The sequence below is a fragment of the Bos indicus genome, chromosome 25, assembly GCF_029378745.1.
Source record: "Bos indicus isolate NIAB-ARS_2022 breed Sahiwal x Tharparkar chromosome 25, NIAB-ARS_B.indTharparkar_mat_pri_1.0, whole genome shotgun sequence".
Taxonomy (NCBI): Eukaryota; Metazoa; Chordata; class Mammalia; order Artiodactyla; family Bovidae; genus Bos; species Bos indicus.
Genome location: NC_091784.1, coordinates 3,350,081 through 3,367,017, shown reverse-complemented (window position 1 = coordinate 3,367,017; position 16,937 = coordinate 3,350,081). Strand labels below are relative to the sequence as shown.

Sequence of the window (16,937 nt, the reverse complement as noted above, 5' to 3'; positions counted from 1 at the left end):
AAGCGTCTTTTAATTTCATGGCTGCAGTCACCATCTGTAGTGATTTTGGAGCCCAGAAAAATAAAGTCTGACACTGTTTCCACTGTTTCCCCATCTATTTCCCATGAAGTGGTGGGACCGGATGCCATGATCTTCGTTTTCTGAATGTTGAGCTTTAAGCCAACTTTTTCACTTTCCACTTTCACTTTCATCAAGAGGCTTTTGAGTTCCTCTTCACTTTCTGCCATAAGGGTGGTGTCATCTGCATATCTGAGGTTATTGATATTTCTCCCGGCAATCTTGATTCCAGCTTGTGTTTCTTCCAGTCCAGTGTTTCTCATGATGTACTCTGCATATAAGTTAAATAAACAGGGTCACAATATACAGCCTTGACGAACTCCTTTTCCTATTTGGAACCAGTCTGTTGTTCCATGTCCAGTTCTAACTGTTGCTTCCTGACCTGCATACAAATTTCTCAAGAGGCAGATCAGGTGGTCTGGTATTCCCATCTCTTTCAGAATTTCCCACAGTTTATTGTGATCCACACAATCAAAGGCTTTGGCATAGTCAAGAAAGCAGAAATAGATGTTTTTCTGGAACTCTCTTGCTTTTTCCATGATCCAGCGGATGTTGGCAATTTGATCTCTGGTTCCTCTGCCTTTTCTAAAACCAGCTGGAACATCAGGAAGTTCACGGTTCACATATTGCTGAAGCCTGGCTTGGAGAATTTTGAGCATTACTTTACTAGCGTGTGAGATGAGTGCAATTGTGCGGTAGTTTGAGCATTCTTTGGCATTGCCTTTCTTTGGGATTGGAATGAAAACTGACCTTTTCCAGTCCTGTGGCCACTGCTGAATTTTCCAAATGTGCTGGCATATTGAGTGCAGCACTTTCACAGCATCATCTTTCAGGATTTGGAATAGCTCAACTGGAATTCCATCACCTCCACTAGCTTTGTTCGTAGTGATGCTTTCTAAGGCCCACTTGACTTCACATTCCAGGATGTCTGGCTCTAGGTCAGTGATCACACCGTCGTGATTATCTGGGTCGTGAAGATCTTTTTTGTACAGTTGTTTTCGAAGTCCATCCATGTTGTAGTATGCCAGCAGTATTTCATTCTTTTTATCATCAAATAATATTACACTGTATAGATATACCCCAATTTGTTTACCCATTCATCTGTCGAATAATGTTGGGTTGTTTCCACTTTTGGGCTACTGTGAATAGTGCTGCTGTGAACATTCATATGCAAATTTGTGTGGACAGATGTTTTCAATTATTTTTCCACCTAGGAGTAGACTTGCTGGGTCAATGTTTAACCATTTGAGGAATTGCTAAATTGTTTTCCACAGGGTCTGCTCCATTTTACATTCCTACCAGCAATGTATGAGCATTCCAATTTCTTCACATCCTGGTCAACACTTGTTATTATCTGTCTTTCTGATTAGCATGGCATTTCATTGCGAAGTGAAGTGGCACTTCATTGTGGTTTTGATTTGCATTTCCCTGATGGCTTATTTAACTTATACGCAGAGTACATCATGAGAAATGCTGGGCTGGAAGAAGCACAAGCTGGAATCAAGATTGCCGGGAGAAATATCAATAACCTCAGATATGCAGATGACACCACCCTTATGGCAGAAAGTGAAGAAGAACTAAAGAGCCTCTTGATGAAAGTGAAAGTGGAGAGTGAAAAAGTTGGCTTAAAGCTCAACATTCAGAAAACGAAGATCATGGCATCTGGTCCCATCACTTCATGGGAAATAGATGGGGAAACAGTGTCAGAGTTTATTTTTGGGGGCTCCAAAATCTCTGCAGATGGTGACTGCAGCCATGAAATTAAAAGACCCTTACTCCTTGGAAGAAAAGTTATGACCAACCTAGATAGCATATTGAAAAGCAGAGACATTACTTTGCCAACAAAGGTCCGTCTAGTCAAGGCTATGGTTTTTCCAGTGGTCATGTATGGATGCGAGAGTTGGACTGTGAAGAAAGCTGAGTGCCGAAGAACTGATGCTTTTGAACCGTGGTGCTGGAGAAGACTCTTGAGAGTCCCTTGGACTGCAAGGAGATCCAACCAGTCCATTCTAAAGGAGATCAGCCCTGGGTGTTCCTTGGACGGAATGATGCTAAAGCTGAAACTCCAGTACTTTGGCCACCTCATGTGAAGAGTTGACTCATTGTAAAAGACTGTGATGCTGGGAGGGATTGGGGGCAGGAGAAGGGAACGACAGAAGATGAGATGGCTGGATGGCATCACCAACTCAGTGGCCGTGAGTCTGAGTGAGCTCCGGGAGTTGGTGATGGACAGGGAGGCCTGGCATGCTGCGATTCATGGGGTGGCAAAGAGTTGGACACAGCTGAGCGACTGACCTGAACTGAACTGATGGCTGATGACGTTGATTCTCTTCTCACGTACTTATTTTCGATTTGCATATTTTCTTTGGAGAAATGTCTATTTAGAGCCTTTACCCATTTCAAAGTTGAGTTGTCATTTTATTATTAAGCCTAAAAATTCTTTATATATCCTAGATATATGTCCATTGTCAGATATGTGATTTGCAAAAAGTTTCCCCCATTCTGTGGATTGTCTTTTCATTTTATTGCCCCCAGTTAAGACAGGGTCCTCTGAAGCACAGAAGTTCTTAATTTTGATGATGTCCAGTTCATCTTTTTTTTTTTGCTTGTGCTTTTGATGTCACATCTAAGAAATCATTGCCTAGTCCAAGTTCACAAAGATTTACCCCCACGTATTCTAAAAAGTTTGGTGGTTTACTTCTTACATTTGAGACTTAAACCCATTTTGAGTTATCTTTTGTATATGGGGAAGTACGGGGCTTCCCAGGTGGCTCAGTGGTGAAGAATCCGCCTGCCAATGCAAGAGACTCAGGTTCGATCCTGGGGTCGGGAAGATTACCTGGAGAAGGAAATGGCAACCCACTCCAGTAGTCCCTGGAGAAGGAAATGGCAACCCACTCCAGTATTCTTGCCTGGAAAATCCCATGGACAGAGGAGCCTGGCAGATTACAGTCCATGGGATTGCAAAGAGTTGCACATAACTTAATAACTAAGTATGCACAGGCAAAGTAGGGCTGTGATTTCATTTTTTTTTTTTTTGCATATGAACATCCTAGTTGTACCATTTGTTGAAAAGACTGTTCTTTTCTCCCTGTAATTCTTTTGGCTTAGCTGTTGAAAAACAATTAACTGTAAATATGAGGATTTATTTCTGGACTCTCACTTCTATTCATGGTCTGTGTCTATCTTGTGCCAGCACCACCCTGACACAATTACTGTTGCTTTGTGGAAAGTTTTGAAATCAGAGAGTGAATTCTCCAACTTCATTCTTTCCCAGGATGGCTTTAGACCCCTTAAGTTTACAGTTGTCATCTTTCTTGTCAGTCTTTTCGAAAACAGATCTTTATTTTAAACTTTACATCATTGCAAACACACTCCATGGCAATTGTTTTCAAGTAATTCTTGCTTTTCCCACCTACCTGTATATTATAACGCTCCCCAACATTATAAGCTTATTTACATATGATTGGCTACCCAATTTAGCTATTTTCCTATTGGACACTCATTTCTAAATTTTACTATTGCTGCTGTGACTGTTTCATTCCTAAGTTTCGGGGTACTTGGGTGAAAGTATATGGGAATGCTTTGTACATTTCTTGCAATTTTTCTGCATGAAATTATGTCCAAATAAAACGTCAGACAAAAAAAAAACCTATCCCTTTGGCATTTAGTGAGGGGAAAGCATCTTTTTCCGAAGTGCTCCAGCCCCCTGCCCAGCTATCCGATGCTCGTCCCTGAGTCCGGCCATCGTCCATCGGTCCAGCCCCCACTCACAGCGCACAGTCACTGCCCACTTATTCTCTGACCACTCTGTGCGGTGGGGACCGGGGTTGCTCCGGTGCGGGAAGCTGAGGGGCCTGGGAGTGCTCTCCTGGACACTTGGCAGGTGGCGATCCGAGTGGCCCAGCATCCTTCGAGCTGAAGCCGGCCCTGCCTCTCACCAGCCCCGGGTGCAGCAACGCCCCGGCTCCCCTCCCGCACCGCGCCTGCGCCCTCTGCTCGCCGCGACACTTCGCAGCCCTCCGCCCGCCCAACCCGGCTCCGCCTTCGTCCGGCCGGAGCCCCCAGACTTCTGGCCGCGCGTCCTCACGTGGACAGAAAGAAGGCACTGCTCCTCTAGAAAATGCCGCTCGCCTGACAACCCTCCCTCCGCCTCCCTCCTTCGCGCCTAGCAGCGTCCCCGCACTCCGGGCAGGTGCAGGTCCAGGTCGCGCGAGGCCAGCCTGCCCACATTTTCCGCAACCTCGGTCGAATCCCCTCCTTCCTGCGTTCTCTTGCCCCCTTTCCCATCCGCGTTCTCCGTCCTGCGCCTCCTTCTCGGGCCTAAAGCTCCGGCGATCCTCCGGCTCGGCGCTCGGGGTCCCTGCATCTCCGCCCCTTACTGGGGCTTCGCGTCCGGCACCCCTGCCTGTCGGCCCCGAGCGCCTCCCGTGCGGAAATCGACAAAAACCGCCGCCCCCGCGTACTTGAGCCTAAGTTACGGAGCAGGAGGGTGGGGGGAGAAGCCATAGATCTTAATAAACAGTGGGTCACGTGGTGTCTTGGAAGCGGTACCTGCTGGGGGAAATCAGATACGGAGGAGGAGGGTCTGCGACTTGGGTAGGAGGGTCTGTCGGAGAAGGACTGGGAGCACGAATCTCGGATAGCCGGCGATCTGCCGGATCGCCACTGATCGCCTTCCTGCCCCCAGCAGAAGTCACTTTGGAGCCGGTGCCCCGACCGCAAAGGGCGTGGGTGGGCGTCCTGGGTCCGCTGGGCCAGACGGCCTCCGGGCGCGCCGCCTTCCGGCCGCCCGGAGCATCAGCCACGCGGGGCGGGGGAGGGGGCATCTCTGGACCGGCCCTCCAGTCTAGTGGTGGCAGCCCCCAGGAGAAAACACGCAGGGGGTGTGCCGGCGGATAAAGCGGGGTGGGGGGGAGGGGGCCCGTTGTCAATATTTTCTTTTCAATGGTGTTGCCGGGTGTTGGCGAGGATGCCTGAGCGCCGGGTGGAAATGTTGGAAGCGGTGTCCTCCCCCGGAGCCGCTATCTCACCCGAGACTTTTGAGAGGATCGTTACCGACCTGGACACGAACAGGATACGTCCAGCGGGACTGGCTGGATGAATGATCACCACCCCTGTGGCGGTACGTTGTGCTACACTGTAAAATGGACGCTGGAAAGACCTTTGTAATATATTAAGAATTCCCTGGCTGTCCAGTTGTTAGGACTCGGTGTGTCACTGCCGCTGCCCAGGTTTGACTCTCCGGAGGGAATTAAGATCCCGCAAGTCAGAGGGAATATCCAAGAAAAAAAAAAAAAGAACTGAATGACCCCAATTTTCTGAATATAAAAATATTTATTACAAACCTATCTCTAGGTGATGGAATTATTGGAGATATTTGTAATATTTTTTCTTAATCAATATTTTCTTATTTATTTCATAACCATAAATTACATTATTTTTAGCTTGAAAGACCAATGCAAGTTATTTTTTAAAAGAAAGTGTACCTTCATCCTATGTATTTTTAAAAATCTTATTATTTATTTATTTATTTATGGCTGTGCTGGGTCTTTGGACTGTGAGCGTTTTTCTCTAATTGCAGCCATCGGGGGCTACTTTTCATTGCTTTGCTGGGGCTTCTCCTTTTGGTGGCCTCTCTTGCTCTGGAGCACCGGCTCTAGGGCCCTCCACCTTCAGTAATTGCAGATCATGGGCGCAACAGTTGTGGTTCCTGAGCTCTAGAGCATAGGCTCAGTAGTTGTGGCCCACAGGCTTAGTTGCTCTGAGGCATGTGGGATCTTCCTGGATCAAAGCTCAAACCCGTGTCTCCTGCATTAGCAGGCAGATTCTTTACCACTGAGCTACCGGCTGGGCAGGCCAGTCCTCTCTCCCTCAAACCCAGTTCCCTGAAAGAGACCTCCATCGCTGAGCCCTTTTCAGCCCCCTTCCAGCATCTCCACTCCCCTTCCCTTTCCTCTACCCTGGGGCAGGGTGTAGGGAGTTGTGTGTGGGGTGGCTTCCTGACTCTTCTCTCAGCTCCCACTTTGGATGCCCCCACCCCACCTCACATCCGTTCTCCTCCGGGTGTCTGAAGAGTTTTGTAAAACCACACTGACTAGGTTCCCCCTCTGGGAGAATCCTTCCCCACCTTCCATGAACCTGGACCTACCTGTGGCCTCTAGGCCCCTGGGCTCTGGGCCACTAGCCTCTGCCCATCCTGCCTGCCCCGTGGCCTTCCTGTCCTTTTCTCTCTGGGCCCAAGTCTCGCCTCTCCCAAGCATGCCGTCCTTACCCTTCAGCTCCCTTCACGGGGCTTCCCCAGGGCCCCGTCATACGCTAAGGAGCTCTTGGCCTTTTCCCCGGCAGCTCTTAGCCCCAGTTTTCATGGACTTGTCGCAGGAAGTTGCGTGCTTCCTGTCTAGCTCTGGGAACCTGGGCTGTGATCTGTTGACCACTGGGTCCTGTGTATCCTGCTCTGGAAAGACATTAAGGTTCTCCAAAGGTGGGACTTCCTGGTGGTCCAGCGGTTAAGAGTCTGCACATCCAATGCAGCCGGCCTGGGTTCGATTCTTGGTCAGGGAACTAGATCCCACGTGCCACAGCTAATGATCCCACATGGGGCACAGAAGATCCTATGTGCCCCAACCAAGACCTGCTGCAGCCAAATAAATATGAATTAAAATGAATATAAGACAGAATAAAATATACGATATTGGTCTGGGTGTGTTAAAGAAAGCAGCAGGAGGGAAAGGGCAGGTGAATCTAGGTGGTGCTCTCTGGATGCTTGTACAACTACTACGGGAGTTTGCAATGTTTCAAAATTTAAAAAATAAGAAAACCTCCAGATCCAGCGTGTGGGCTCCCATCCTGGCTCGGCAGTGGCTTCCTGCCCCACAGTCCTAACCACCTTTCAGGCAGGGTGACTTGAGCCCCCAGAGGGAGGTACCCCCTTGCTGATCCCCCACGCAGCCTCCAGGGACCAGCGAGTCAACCAGGCCCCCTCACTGGGGCCCCGAGTGCCACTCCCAGCCTTGCCTGGCAGTTGCAGAAGGGGTCGATGGTGCCACAGCACAGTTCAAGGGAGTGGATGCCTGCTGAGACCCTGTTCAGGCCAGGACTGCCTGGAGACCAGGCTGAGGGGCAGGGGTTGGCTTCTCTCCCCACTGCCTCTTCTCCAGGCCCGCTCCACCATCGAACGGTCCCCCCCAGCCCCTCAGCACCCTCAGAACCAGCCCACCACGGGGATGACTCAGACCTCAGGAAAGGAGAACCAGGGTGGGGGATGGGAATCTATTTAAATAGAGAATCCAGACAAAAGAACTTTCCAAGTTATGGGTACAGAATGTAAATGTTACAGACAACCTCGCTGTAAAAATAACAGCAGAATGGAGAGTTGGGCAAGGAAGATGCCACGTAACTCACTTGTCCCAAGAGCGACTCAACAGATAACAGATTAAATTTGGAAAATGTTGCTTGAAAACAGAAGTCCTCTAAACTCTGCCTTAAAAAAAAAATAATCCATTTCGTTTTGCTCAAAGGCAGTTTCCAAATGACAGGAGCACGTGGGCTGAAGCGTCTTGAAGGTGTCAGTCGCTCAGTTGTGACTCTTTGTGACCCCATGGACTGTCGCCCGCCAGGCTCCTCTGTCCATGGAATTCTCCAGGCAAGAACACTGGAGTGGGTTGGTATTTCCTTCTCCAGGCTGACACCTTTTCTCAGGGAACCCTGACTTCTGGTTGAAGGAAGGCAACAGCAGGGCAGCACCCCAGGGACCTGGAGGCAGGGTGCTCAGGCTCCCAAGAATCTACCTCAGCCCCCACACCACCCAGAGGGAACACAACAGGGCACCATACACTTCTGTTGGGGTGCCCCCTCAGACTGCAGGCCCACCTCCTCCTCAGCAGAACCTGGGGCTGCCATGAACGTTAGGGTCCCTGTGCAGGGGGGCTGTCAGTCCTGTGTGGCTCCCTGAAGGAGGCGGCCTTTCTGAGGGTCCAGGAGGAAGGAGCGGGCTGAGGCCTCCTGCGGACTAGCTCTGGAGGGACAGCCAGGGACAGGCAGGATCCACTTCCCAGGGGTTCTGGGCTGGAGACCAAAGGCGGCAGAAAGAGGAGGCCTCCGAGTCTCCACCTCATCTCTGGGTCAGAGGCTGGGTGTCCACGCTGAGGAGGCCCAGGGGTGTGAGGCCCTGGGGGATGGAGGCCCCTGCAGAGCCCTCCGGGGTCTGAGAGATGGTCCAGGCCAGGAAGGGTGAGGTAAGTGCTAGAGGGGACGCCCCGGGGTGGGGGTGGAGGGGAGGGGGATGGGGGGCAGTGGCGGTTGGAGCTGGGGTCTCAAAGGATCCAGAGTCATGGAATTTTAAAAGCCTATCTATGATGGGACCTAGTGTACAGCTTCTTTTATTCTCTTAAAAAAATTTTTTTTCTGCTACAAAAGTAAATTATGCTTGACTGGGAGGGAAAAAATTACAGTGCTGAAAGTGAAAACCAGTCAGGGGCTGGGCCCCAGGAGAAGCCCAGTGGAACGTGTAGAAAGCGCAGCCAAGTTCACTGACCGGGGCAGGACGCACCCACGGTTGTCAGGGCTACGGAGCCGCCCTGGGCTTGACGAGGGCCGAGGTGGACTCCTCCCCGTCCACCAAGGGGCTGGGGGCAGAAGGCCCTGCTAAGCTCCCATCTTCTTCTCCATCTGGAAGAGAAGGGGGTGGGTCAGGCTGTTGTCAAAGGAACAGGGGTTGGAGGGGTAGGGGGGCAAACCTGGGGGTCCTGGCTGCCAGGGGAGGGGTGCGGAGCTGTTGGCTGACTTAGAGAAGTAACTGCTGACTCCAGATATGCTTGCAAAGGCCACTGGCCCGGGGACACAGAGGTTGTTTCCAGAAAACTTGAGGCCAATTCTGGGCTGAGCACCAGGAAGCCGCTGCTACCCCTACTGCCTGGCCAGGGGACAGAGCAGGAGGCGGGAAGCGCTGTGGACAGGTCTGCAGGTAAAGGTGGAGGGGCAGGCCGAGGGTGCCCATGAGCGCCTGCCCAGGGGCGCCTGGGGACCTGCGTGTAGCCCCTGTTCCACGCCCCATCTCTGCGTCCGAGGAAGGTGGGTTTATCCTAATTCTCACAAAGGCGCCCTATGGGTTGAGGCCTACATGGCTCCAGAACCCAGGCTGATCTGAGAAGTGAGCAGAGGTCTCAGCTGGCGTGGAGGGAGCCCCGGGGATGGCCTGTCCCACCCAGCCCAGCTGGAGAAACGGGCTCTGAGCCAGATGCACCCCCATCCTTTGCAGGGACCAACTGATGGCCTCAGGGCGGTGACTTTGCTCCTCTGAGCCCTGCTTCCCCACAGGTCACCAGGAAGGACCCTCTCCTCCCAGAGAGGCAGGTGGACACGAGGAGGCACTTGGAATGGAACAGGCCAGCGGAAGGGCTCAAGGGTGAGCCAGGCCCCCTGCAGAGGGGCTTCCGGGCTCCGGGTTCCCTGACTCCCTGAGGATGGCTCCGTCTAGCAGGCGATGGAGCCTGAGGGGTCCCTTAGGTTCCCTGAGAACTCTAGGCTGGTGGCTGGGGATGCCCCCATCTCACGAAAAAGACACATGAATATGTAAATGCAGAAATAGGGGAGAAATAGGCCCAGGAACACAGACACACAAGGACCCACACAAAGTTACCCTTCTAGGCAAATACACATGTAAACAGACAGAACCTTAGACACACACATACATGCACGTGTGCATGGAGGTCTACAGACACGCGGAGATCCACACCAAGACGTATTTAGACAGACACACAAATGTCCACGGCACACGCACCCTCTCCAGGCCAGCCAAGCCTGGCGGTCCCCCTGATATCAGCCCTCAGAAGGCCCTGCTCCTGTCCTGCGTGCTGGGCCCAGGCCTCACCTGTGTCCAGCTTGCTGCGTTTCTGTTCAGGCTCCTGGGGGGCGGCCTCGATGGCCCGCTGAGCCTCAGGATGGATCTTCAGGAGGGCTTTGGCGAGGGTGGCAGGGCCAGGCACCCCCAGGGACATGATGCAGTGCACGCCTTTGCGTTTGGCCCCTTCCACTTTGGCACTGTCCTTGGAGGCCGTCAGCAGGACCAGTTTGGAGAACTTCCTGGGTTTCTTGGGGGCTGCGGGGACAACATCTGTGCCCGGCTGAGGGGGCTCAGGGGAGGGCTCCTGGCCGGCCTTCACACTCTCGCCCTCCTGCTCGCTGGGCTCGGGCAGGGGCATTCTGGGACAGGCAGCCGGGCCTCCAGGCCACGCTCAGGTCTCAGTAGGATTTGTCCTCCACCTCCCTGCAAGGAACCTGGCAGTCCAGGGGCTCTGTCCTAAGGGAGGAGGCAAAATCCCATCAGCGGGGACATCCCTGGCAGTCCAGTGGTTAAGACCCTGCGCTTCTAATGCAGGGGGCGTAGGTTCGATTCCTGGTTGGGAAACTAAGGGATCCCATGGGGATAAAAAAATCCCATCAGTGGAGGGGCCCTTGGGCCAGGGTTCAGGAGGAATCTGGGCTGGAGGTCAGGGCAGGGGGGGCTTCCCCGTGCCCCCCACACCCGCCCCCACCTTGGGGAAGGACCTGAATGGAGCTGGAGAACCCGGGCCAGCATGTCTGCTGTCTTGGCAGCCTTGGGACCATCACCTCTCCCAGCCAAACCTCACTCCCCATCTGTAAAATGTGCCAGAAACAGGGCTCTGCAGGGGCTGCTGGCGTGACCAAGGTACTGACAGCTGAGTTACTAGGAACCCAGGCCCACAGGTGCTGAGCTCGGGGTGGAGTGCTTCCATGGGTTTGTCCCATTTCACCTTCACTCCACGTTGTGGAAATTGATCATTCTCATCGACCCAGGTTACAGATGAGAACACGGAGGCACACGGCCAGGGAGTAGAGCTGGGCGTCCAGTCGAGCGGGTCCAGGGCCCGCCCCGCACTGCACCCGGGCTACCTGCTCCAGGATAACGGGAGCCGGGCTTCCTGAGCAACGGGCCTCGGGGAAAAGCACTTGGGGGATGGGAGCTCAGGTCACTGACCCTCCCAGAAGGCCCGCTGCCCTTCACCCCAACACTCTGTCTGTGTCACCAGGAGCGGGGGCTGGGCCCGCAGGGCACTCTGCAGGCCCCAGAGGGGAGCCTGGCCCTGGGAGGCCGGACTCTGGACTCACAAATAGATCCAGTCCCCATCCCAGGCCAGAGGCCCAGGCCAAAGGCCCAGGCCCCCCAGGGCTAGGGGATGCCAGGGCACCACGAGGGCAGCGACTTCTGTCTGAGCTGGTGCTGGCGCTGCCCCTGCTGAGTGGGGACAGGGCTGTGGAGGTGTCCAGAGGAGCCGTGGTCACTGAGGGCTCCCTGGCTGCTGGACTGGAGAGCAGAAAGGATGGCTGACAGGGGCAGGGCTGGCCTGGAGACCCGGGCCCTGGGGCATCGGTGTGGGGGTGTCTGTTGGGGGTGAATGGGTAGTGAGCAGATGGTGAGGGTCTTTCTCAGTTTAGCCCAGAAACAAGGCTGTCACCTTGGCAGATGTCTCATGTACCCTGTCCAGGGCCCAGGGGGCAGTGAAGCCCATACTCTTGCCTGCCCCCCTGGACCTGCTTCTCTGACCTGGCTTTGAACTTTTTTTTTGAGTTTGCAGTCCATAGGGTTGCAAAGAGTCAGACACGATTGAGCAACTGAACGACAAACTCACATGGCTTGAAGGGTCCATGCCCCGCACTTCATAGTCTTTCAAGACCCCATCATTCATGACAAGAGCCTGAAGTGCAAGATCAATGTGTGGTTGGGGTGTCTTGCCCCCCACAAGTTCCCCTGACAACTAGACATGAGAGCAGAAACCTCCCAAAGTGACAGGGAGGACACCTCCGGGGCGGGGGCGGGGGGGGGGTGGTGATGTCCTCAGGTCTATGCCGCCTGGTAGGAAGTCCCCTGACCACTGGCACCCCTAGGATTGATGTCTCATTATCTCTCCTGTCCCTGGTCCAGCTTCTGGATGAGCCAACTCCTGCTCCTCCCATGTGGTCCTTCCCGGCTCTGCCCACCCTGCCCCACAGGGTGGGCAACATGGTGGTATCGGGGCCTTGGGGGGACACAGGGTCCAGGGAAAAGATGCTGCCAGTGCCTCCCCTGGCAGAGCCACTCTGGGCAGGAAAGGGTTGTGGTGGGAAGCTCCGCCCACAGGCCCCTGATTGGCCCTGGGGCACTTCCGGGCCTAGCCTAAATCGTTGTGGTCCAGGGATGAAACTCCAGGCGGTTGGACCCCTTCCTCATACCATATCCAAAAAACTAACTCTAAATGACCACAGGCTTAAACATGAGAGCTAGTGATAAAACTCTTTAAAAAAGAGTTGGATTAGGCAAAGAACTAAAAGTACAGACAACCAGAGAAGAAATATGTAAATTGGACATCATCAAGATTTAAAACTTTTGTGAGTCATAGAGACTCACAATCAAGAAAGTTAAAAGGCAATCCATAGAATAGGAGAACATTTTTGCAGATCACGTATCTGATAAAGGGCTTCCCGGGTAGTTTGGTGGTGAGGAACACACCTGCCAATGCAGAAGACCCGGGTTTGATCCCTGGGTCGGGAAGATCCCCTGGAGAAGGCAACAGCAACCCACTCCAGTATTCTTGCCTGGGATTTCCCGTAGACAGAGGAGTCTGGCATATAGTCCATGGGGCCGCAAAAGGGTCGGACACAACTTAGTGACTAAAACAACAACATCTCTGATAAAGGACCTGCATCTGGAATTTATAAAGAACCTTTACAACTCAGTAATAAAAAGACAAATAACTCAATTTAAAAATGGGCAAATAATCTGAAAAGGCCTTTCTCCAAAGAAAATATACAAGTGGCCAGTAAGCACATGAGATGTTCAACATCATTAGTCGTGAGGGAAACATGGATCATGAGATACTATTTCACACTATTAGGATGGATGTAATAAAACAAAGCAAAAAACAGACCATAAGAAGTGATGGTGAGGTTGAGAAGAAAATAGAGCCTTGATACACTACTGGTGGAGCTGTATATAGGCGCAGCCAGTTTGGAAAACAATCTGGCGATTTCTCAAAAGGTTAAACAAAATTACCACATATCCCAGCAATTCCACTCCTAGTTGTTTCTCCAAGAGAAATGGAAACTGATGTCCACATAAAAACTTGTACATAGAATGCTTGCAGCAGCATTATTCAGACACCAAAAAGTGAAACAGCCCAAATATCCATCAACAGGTAAATGAATAAACAGAATGTGATGTGTCCACACAAGGGAATATTATTTGATAATTTGACAAATTCATGCCACACATGAATAAGCCTTGGAAAGATCAGCTGAGTGGAAAAAAGGGCCTGTCATCAAAGATTGCAAATTATACATTCCATTTCTATAAAATGATCTGAAGTCTCTAGAAAATTGATACAGTAGAAAAATCCATAAGGACAGAAGGTAAATTTGTGGTTTTCTAGGGTTAGGGGTGGGAGGGATGGGGGCCAGAAGAGTGAATACTAATATGGGGGTTTCTGGGATGATTAAAAATTTCCAAAACTGATGGTGATGAAGGCTGCAGAACTTGGTGAATTTACTAAAAGCCATTAAATTGCACATTGTGAGTGAATTCATGGTATGTAAACTATCTCAATAAAACTCATGTATTAAGAAAAGGGAAATTAAGTCTATGACCAGTGGTTTCCCAACTTCACGATACCTAAGAATCTTCTAGAATTCTTATTTAAAATGCCCAATCCTGGACTCCTCCAACCCCAGACTTCTTTCTTAGTGCGTCTGGAGAGGGCCCTGAGAATCTACTTTTATTTATTTATTTTTAACCTGTACTCTATTTGATTCTGATACTTTGTGAAACATGGCTGATGCCATGGGTCCTCAGCTTAGGAAGTTTCTAGTCTCTTCCCTGGTCCATAGTGGAACTGTTCTTCGGCCACTCCATAATCATTGTCCCATGTGCTTCTTGGAGGGCTGTGATGGGGCTGCTGGTGAGGTGATGGGTTCACTTAGGCATCAGGTACACATCCTCACAGGGAGATTTTCAAAGCAGCAGTAAGATCCAAAATGGGTCAAGAATTGCTGCTTGATAGTGTACGGGAAGGTTTCCCCAAAGTGGGGATTTCATGTAATGACATCTCTTTTCCCCTAATCACCACGGCTTAGAATCACCAAAGGTAGTCTTAGAGTTAGCTTTACTCCTTACCCGCTGTAATCTGCCCCTAGACCTGTCTATGCTGCGGAGCTGCGCCCCGCTCCCCAGCTCTCTCCTCTCGCGTCATGATCGCCCCTCCTGACCAAGCTCCCTGAGTGCCTCCCCTGTCCCAACATCTCAGACCGCCAACCGCCAGCCCTGTGAGCATCGCTAGAGCCACAAGGATGGGACGGGGCAGGGGCTGGGTGCAGGGCGGGGGCGGTACTGGGTGGGGCGGACGCGGTCAAGGATAGACAACCCAGAGTGGGGTTCCCTGATTTGGGGTGTGAGGGCTCATTCCTGGGGTCGGGGTGGTTGGGGGCAAGGAGGAACGAGGAGAAAGGAGCTTGAATAGCGGATGAAGGACAAGGGGGTGGCCTGAGCGCCGGGAGGCAGAGGTGGGGAGCACCCCGCCCACCCCAGCATCAGTAGCCCTTGGGGACCCCCAGGAGAGCCCGGCGGGGACCTGAGACCCTCCCCGATCCGCTGGGGCCCGTCCTCACCGGGCACCGGCCGGGCGGCGACGGCAGAGGGGCCCTCTCTCTCCGGAGGCCGAGCAGCGGCAGGTCCCTCGGCCTAGGTGTCTGGGGGCCCCCGCCTAGGTTCGGGCAGTCACCTCAGGCTGGGGTCAAGGAACGAGCATGCGCAGCAGGGCTTCTGAGGTGCCGGTTCCTTGAGCCTAAGTGGTTTCTCCGGGTCTTCCCCGCGCAGGGCCGAGCTGGCGGTCTGACCAATCGGCGCGCGGGGGCGGGGCCATGCGGGTACTGGGCGGGACTGAGAGTTCAGGGGCCTGCCAGGCTACAAACCTCGGGCGGGGCTCTCCCAGGACTGGAGGGTGGGTTTAACTGAGACCATGCGACCTCCCCCAGTGTTTGACACCGGCTCGACGCGGAGGAAGTCTGAGCATTTGTTTAAGGGCCTCGATCGTCCTCTTCGTTCTTCTGAGCGAACAGAGAGAACTTCCTTTATGTTCATCAAAGCTACTGATTCCTCTCTGTCCCCAGCATCCCTGAGGGCACAGCATCTTTGGCATTGATTGGATTCTCGGTTCAACCCTCGCCATTGGTCTCTTCCTCGCCACTGGTACCTTCAAACGCCCACAGGTCCAGTACTCATCTTTCGGTCTGTCTATCGCCCATAGGTCCAGCCCCCACTCACAGCGCACAGTCACTGCCCACTTATTCTCTGACCACCCTGTGTGGTGGGGACCGGGATTGCTCTGGTGCGGGGAGCTGCGAGGCCTGGGAGTGCTCTCCTGGACACTTGGCGGGTGGAGATCCGAGTGGTCCAGCATCCTCCGAGCTGAGGCCGGCCTTGCCTCTCACCCGCCCTAGGTGCAACGACGCTCCTGCTCCCCTCCCGCACAGCGCCTGCGCCCTCTGCTCGCCTCAACCCTTTCCAGTCCTCCACTCGCCGCCCCAACCCCGGCCCTTCGCCCGGCTGGAGCCCCCAGTCTTCTGGTTGGGTGTCCTCACGTGGACAGAATGAAGACACTGTTCCTCTAGAAAATGCCACTCCCCTGACACCCCTCCCCTCCGCCTCCGCCTCCCTCCTCTTCCTCTAAGGCTGCTCCTAGGCTCCCTGGGCAGGCCAGGTCCAGGTCCCTTGGGGCCTGCCTACCCGGGATGCCAGGCATTTCCCACGTCCTCTGCATCTTCTCCATCCTGTGTCCTTCAGCTCACCCACATTCTCCTGTATCTTCAAGTCCAAACATCAGCAGAACCTGTGTCTGCCTCCCAAAGACTCCCAGCTTCCTCCTTGTCCCTACCTCCCCATCTGCAGATTCCTCATCCCCACTGTTGGTTCAGGTTCAGCAGCCAGACTTCCAACACCCTCCAATCCTTTCTCCAGGGGTCACCTCATTTCCTGGGTATTTTCTAGGTTCATTCAAAGGCCTTGGTAAGTTTATTTTCCATTATCTATTAATAGTCCACTGACTTATTTAACTTATATGCAGAGTACATCATGAGAAATACTGGGCTGGAAGAAGCACAAGCTGGAATCAAGACTGCTGGGAGAAATATCAATAATATCTGCATATCTCAGATATGCAGATGATACCACCCTTATGGCAGAAAGTAAAGAAGAACTAAAGAGCCTCTTGATGAAAGTGAAAGTGGAGAGTGAAAAAGTTGGCTTAAAGCTCAACATTCAGAAAACTAAGATCGTGGCATCCGGTCCCATCACTTCATGGCAGATAGACAGGGAAACAGTGGAAACAGTGGCTGACTTTATTTTTCTGGGCTCCAAAATCACTGCAGATGGCGATTGCAGCAATGAAATTAAAAGACGCTTACTCCTTAGAAGGAAAGTTATGATCAACCTAGATAGCATATTAAAAAACAGAGACATTACTTTGCCAACAAAGGTCCATCTAGTCAAGGCTACAGTTTTTCCAGTGGTCATGTATGAATGTGCGAGTTGGACTGTGAAGAAAGCTGAGGGCCAAAGAATTGATGCTTTTGAACTGTGGTATTGGAGAAGACTCTTGAGAGCCCCTGGGACTGCAAGGAGATCCGACCAATCCATCCTAAAGGAGATCAGTCCTGGGTATTCATTGGAAGGACTGATGCTGAAGCTGAAACTCCAATACTTTGGCCACCTGATGCAAAGAGCTGACTCATTGGAAAAGACCCTGATTCTGGGAAAGATTGAGGGCAGGAGAAGGGGACGACAGAGGATGAGATGGTTGGATGGCATCATCGACTCGATGGACATGGGTTTG

General features: G+C 52.4%; 2 protein-coding genes across 2 annotated transcripts in view; both read right to left on the bottom strand.

The window, feature by feature from the left end:
- The window catches only part of FLYWCH1 (FLYWCH-type zinc finger 1), a 44,576-nt gene extending 29,730 nt beyond the window's left edge, over positions 1-14,846 (bottom strand). Inside the window, exon 1 of the mRNA XM_070779503.1 lies at positions 14,716-14,846. The gene's annotated coding sequence lies outside the window, so the exon portion shown is untranslated. The remainder of the gene's footprint in view (positions 1-14,715) is intronic.
- On the bottom strand, positions 8,411-14,853 carry FLYWCH2 (FLYWCH family member 2). Its single transcript, XM_019988305.2, has 3 exons — positions 14,716-14,853; positions 9,929-10,357; positions 8,411-8,727 (listed from the first exon to the last, which is right to left on the bottom strand). Exons 2-3 carry the CDS (start codon positions 10,257-10,259, stop codon positions 8,624-8,626), a joined length of 435 nt encoding a protein of 144 aa, XP_019843864.1. The 5' UTR covers positions 10,260-10,357; positions 14,716-14,853; the 3' UTR covers positions 8,411-8,623.
- Between the last annotated feature and the right edge of the window lie 2,084 nt (positions 14,854-16,937).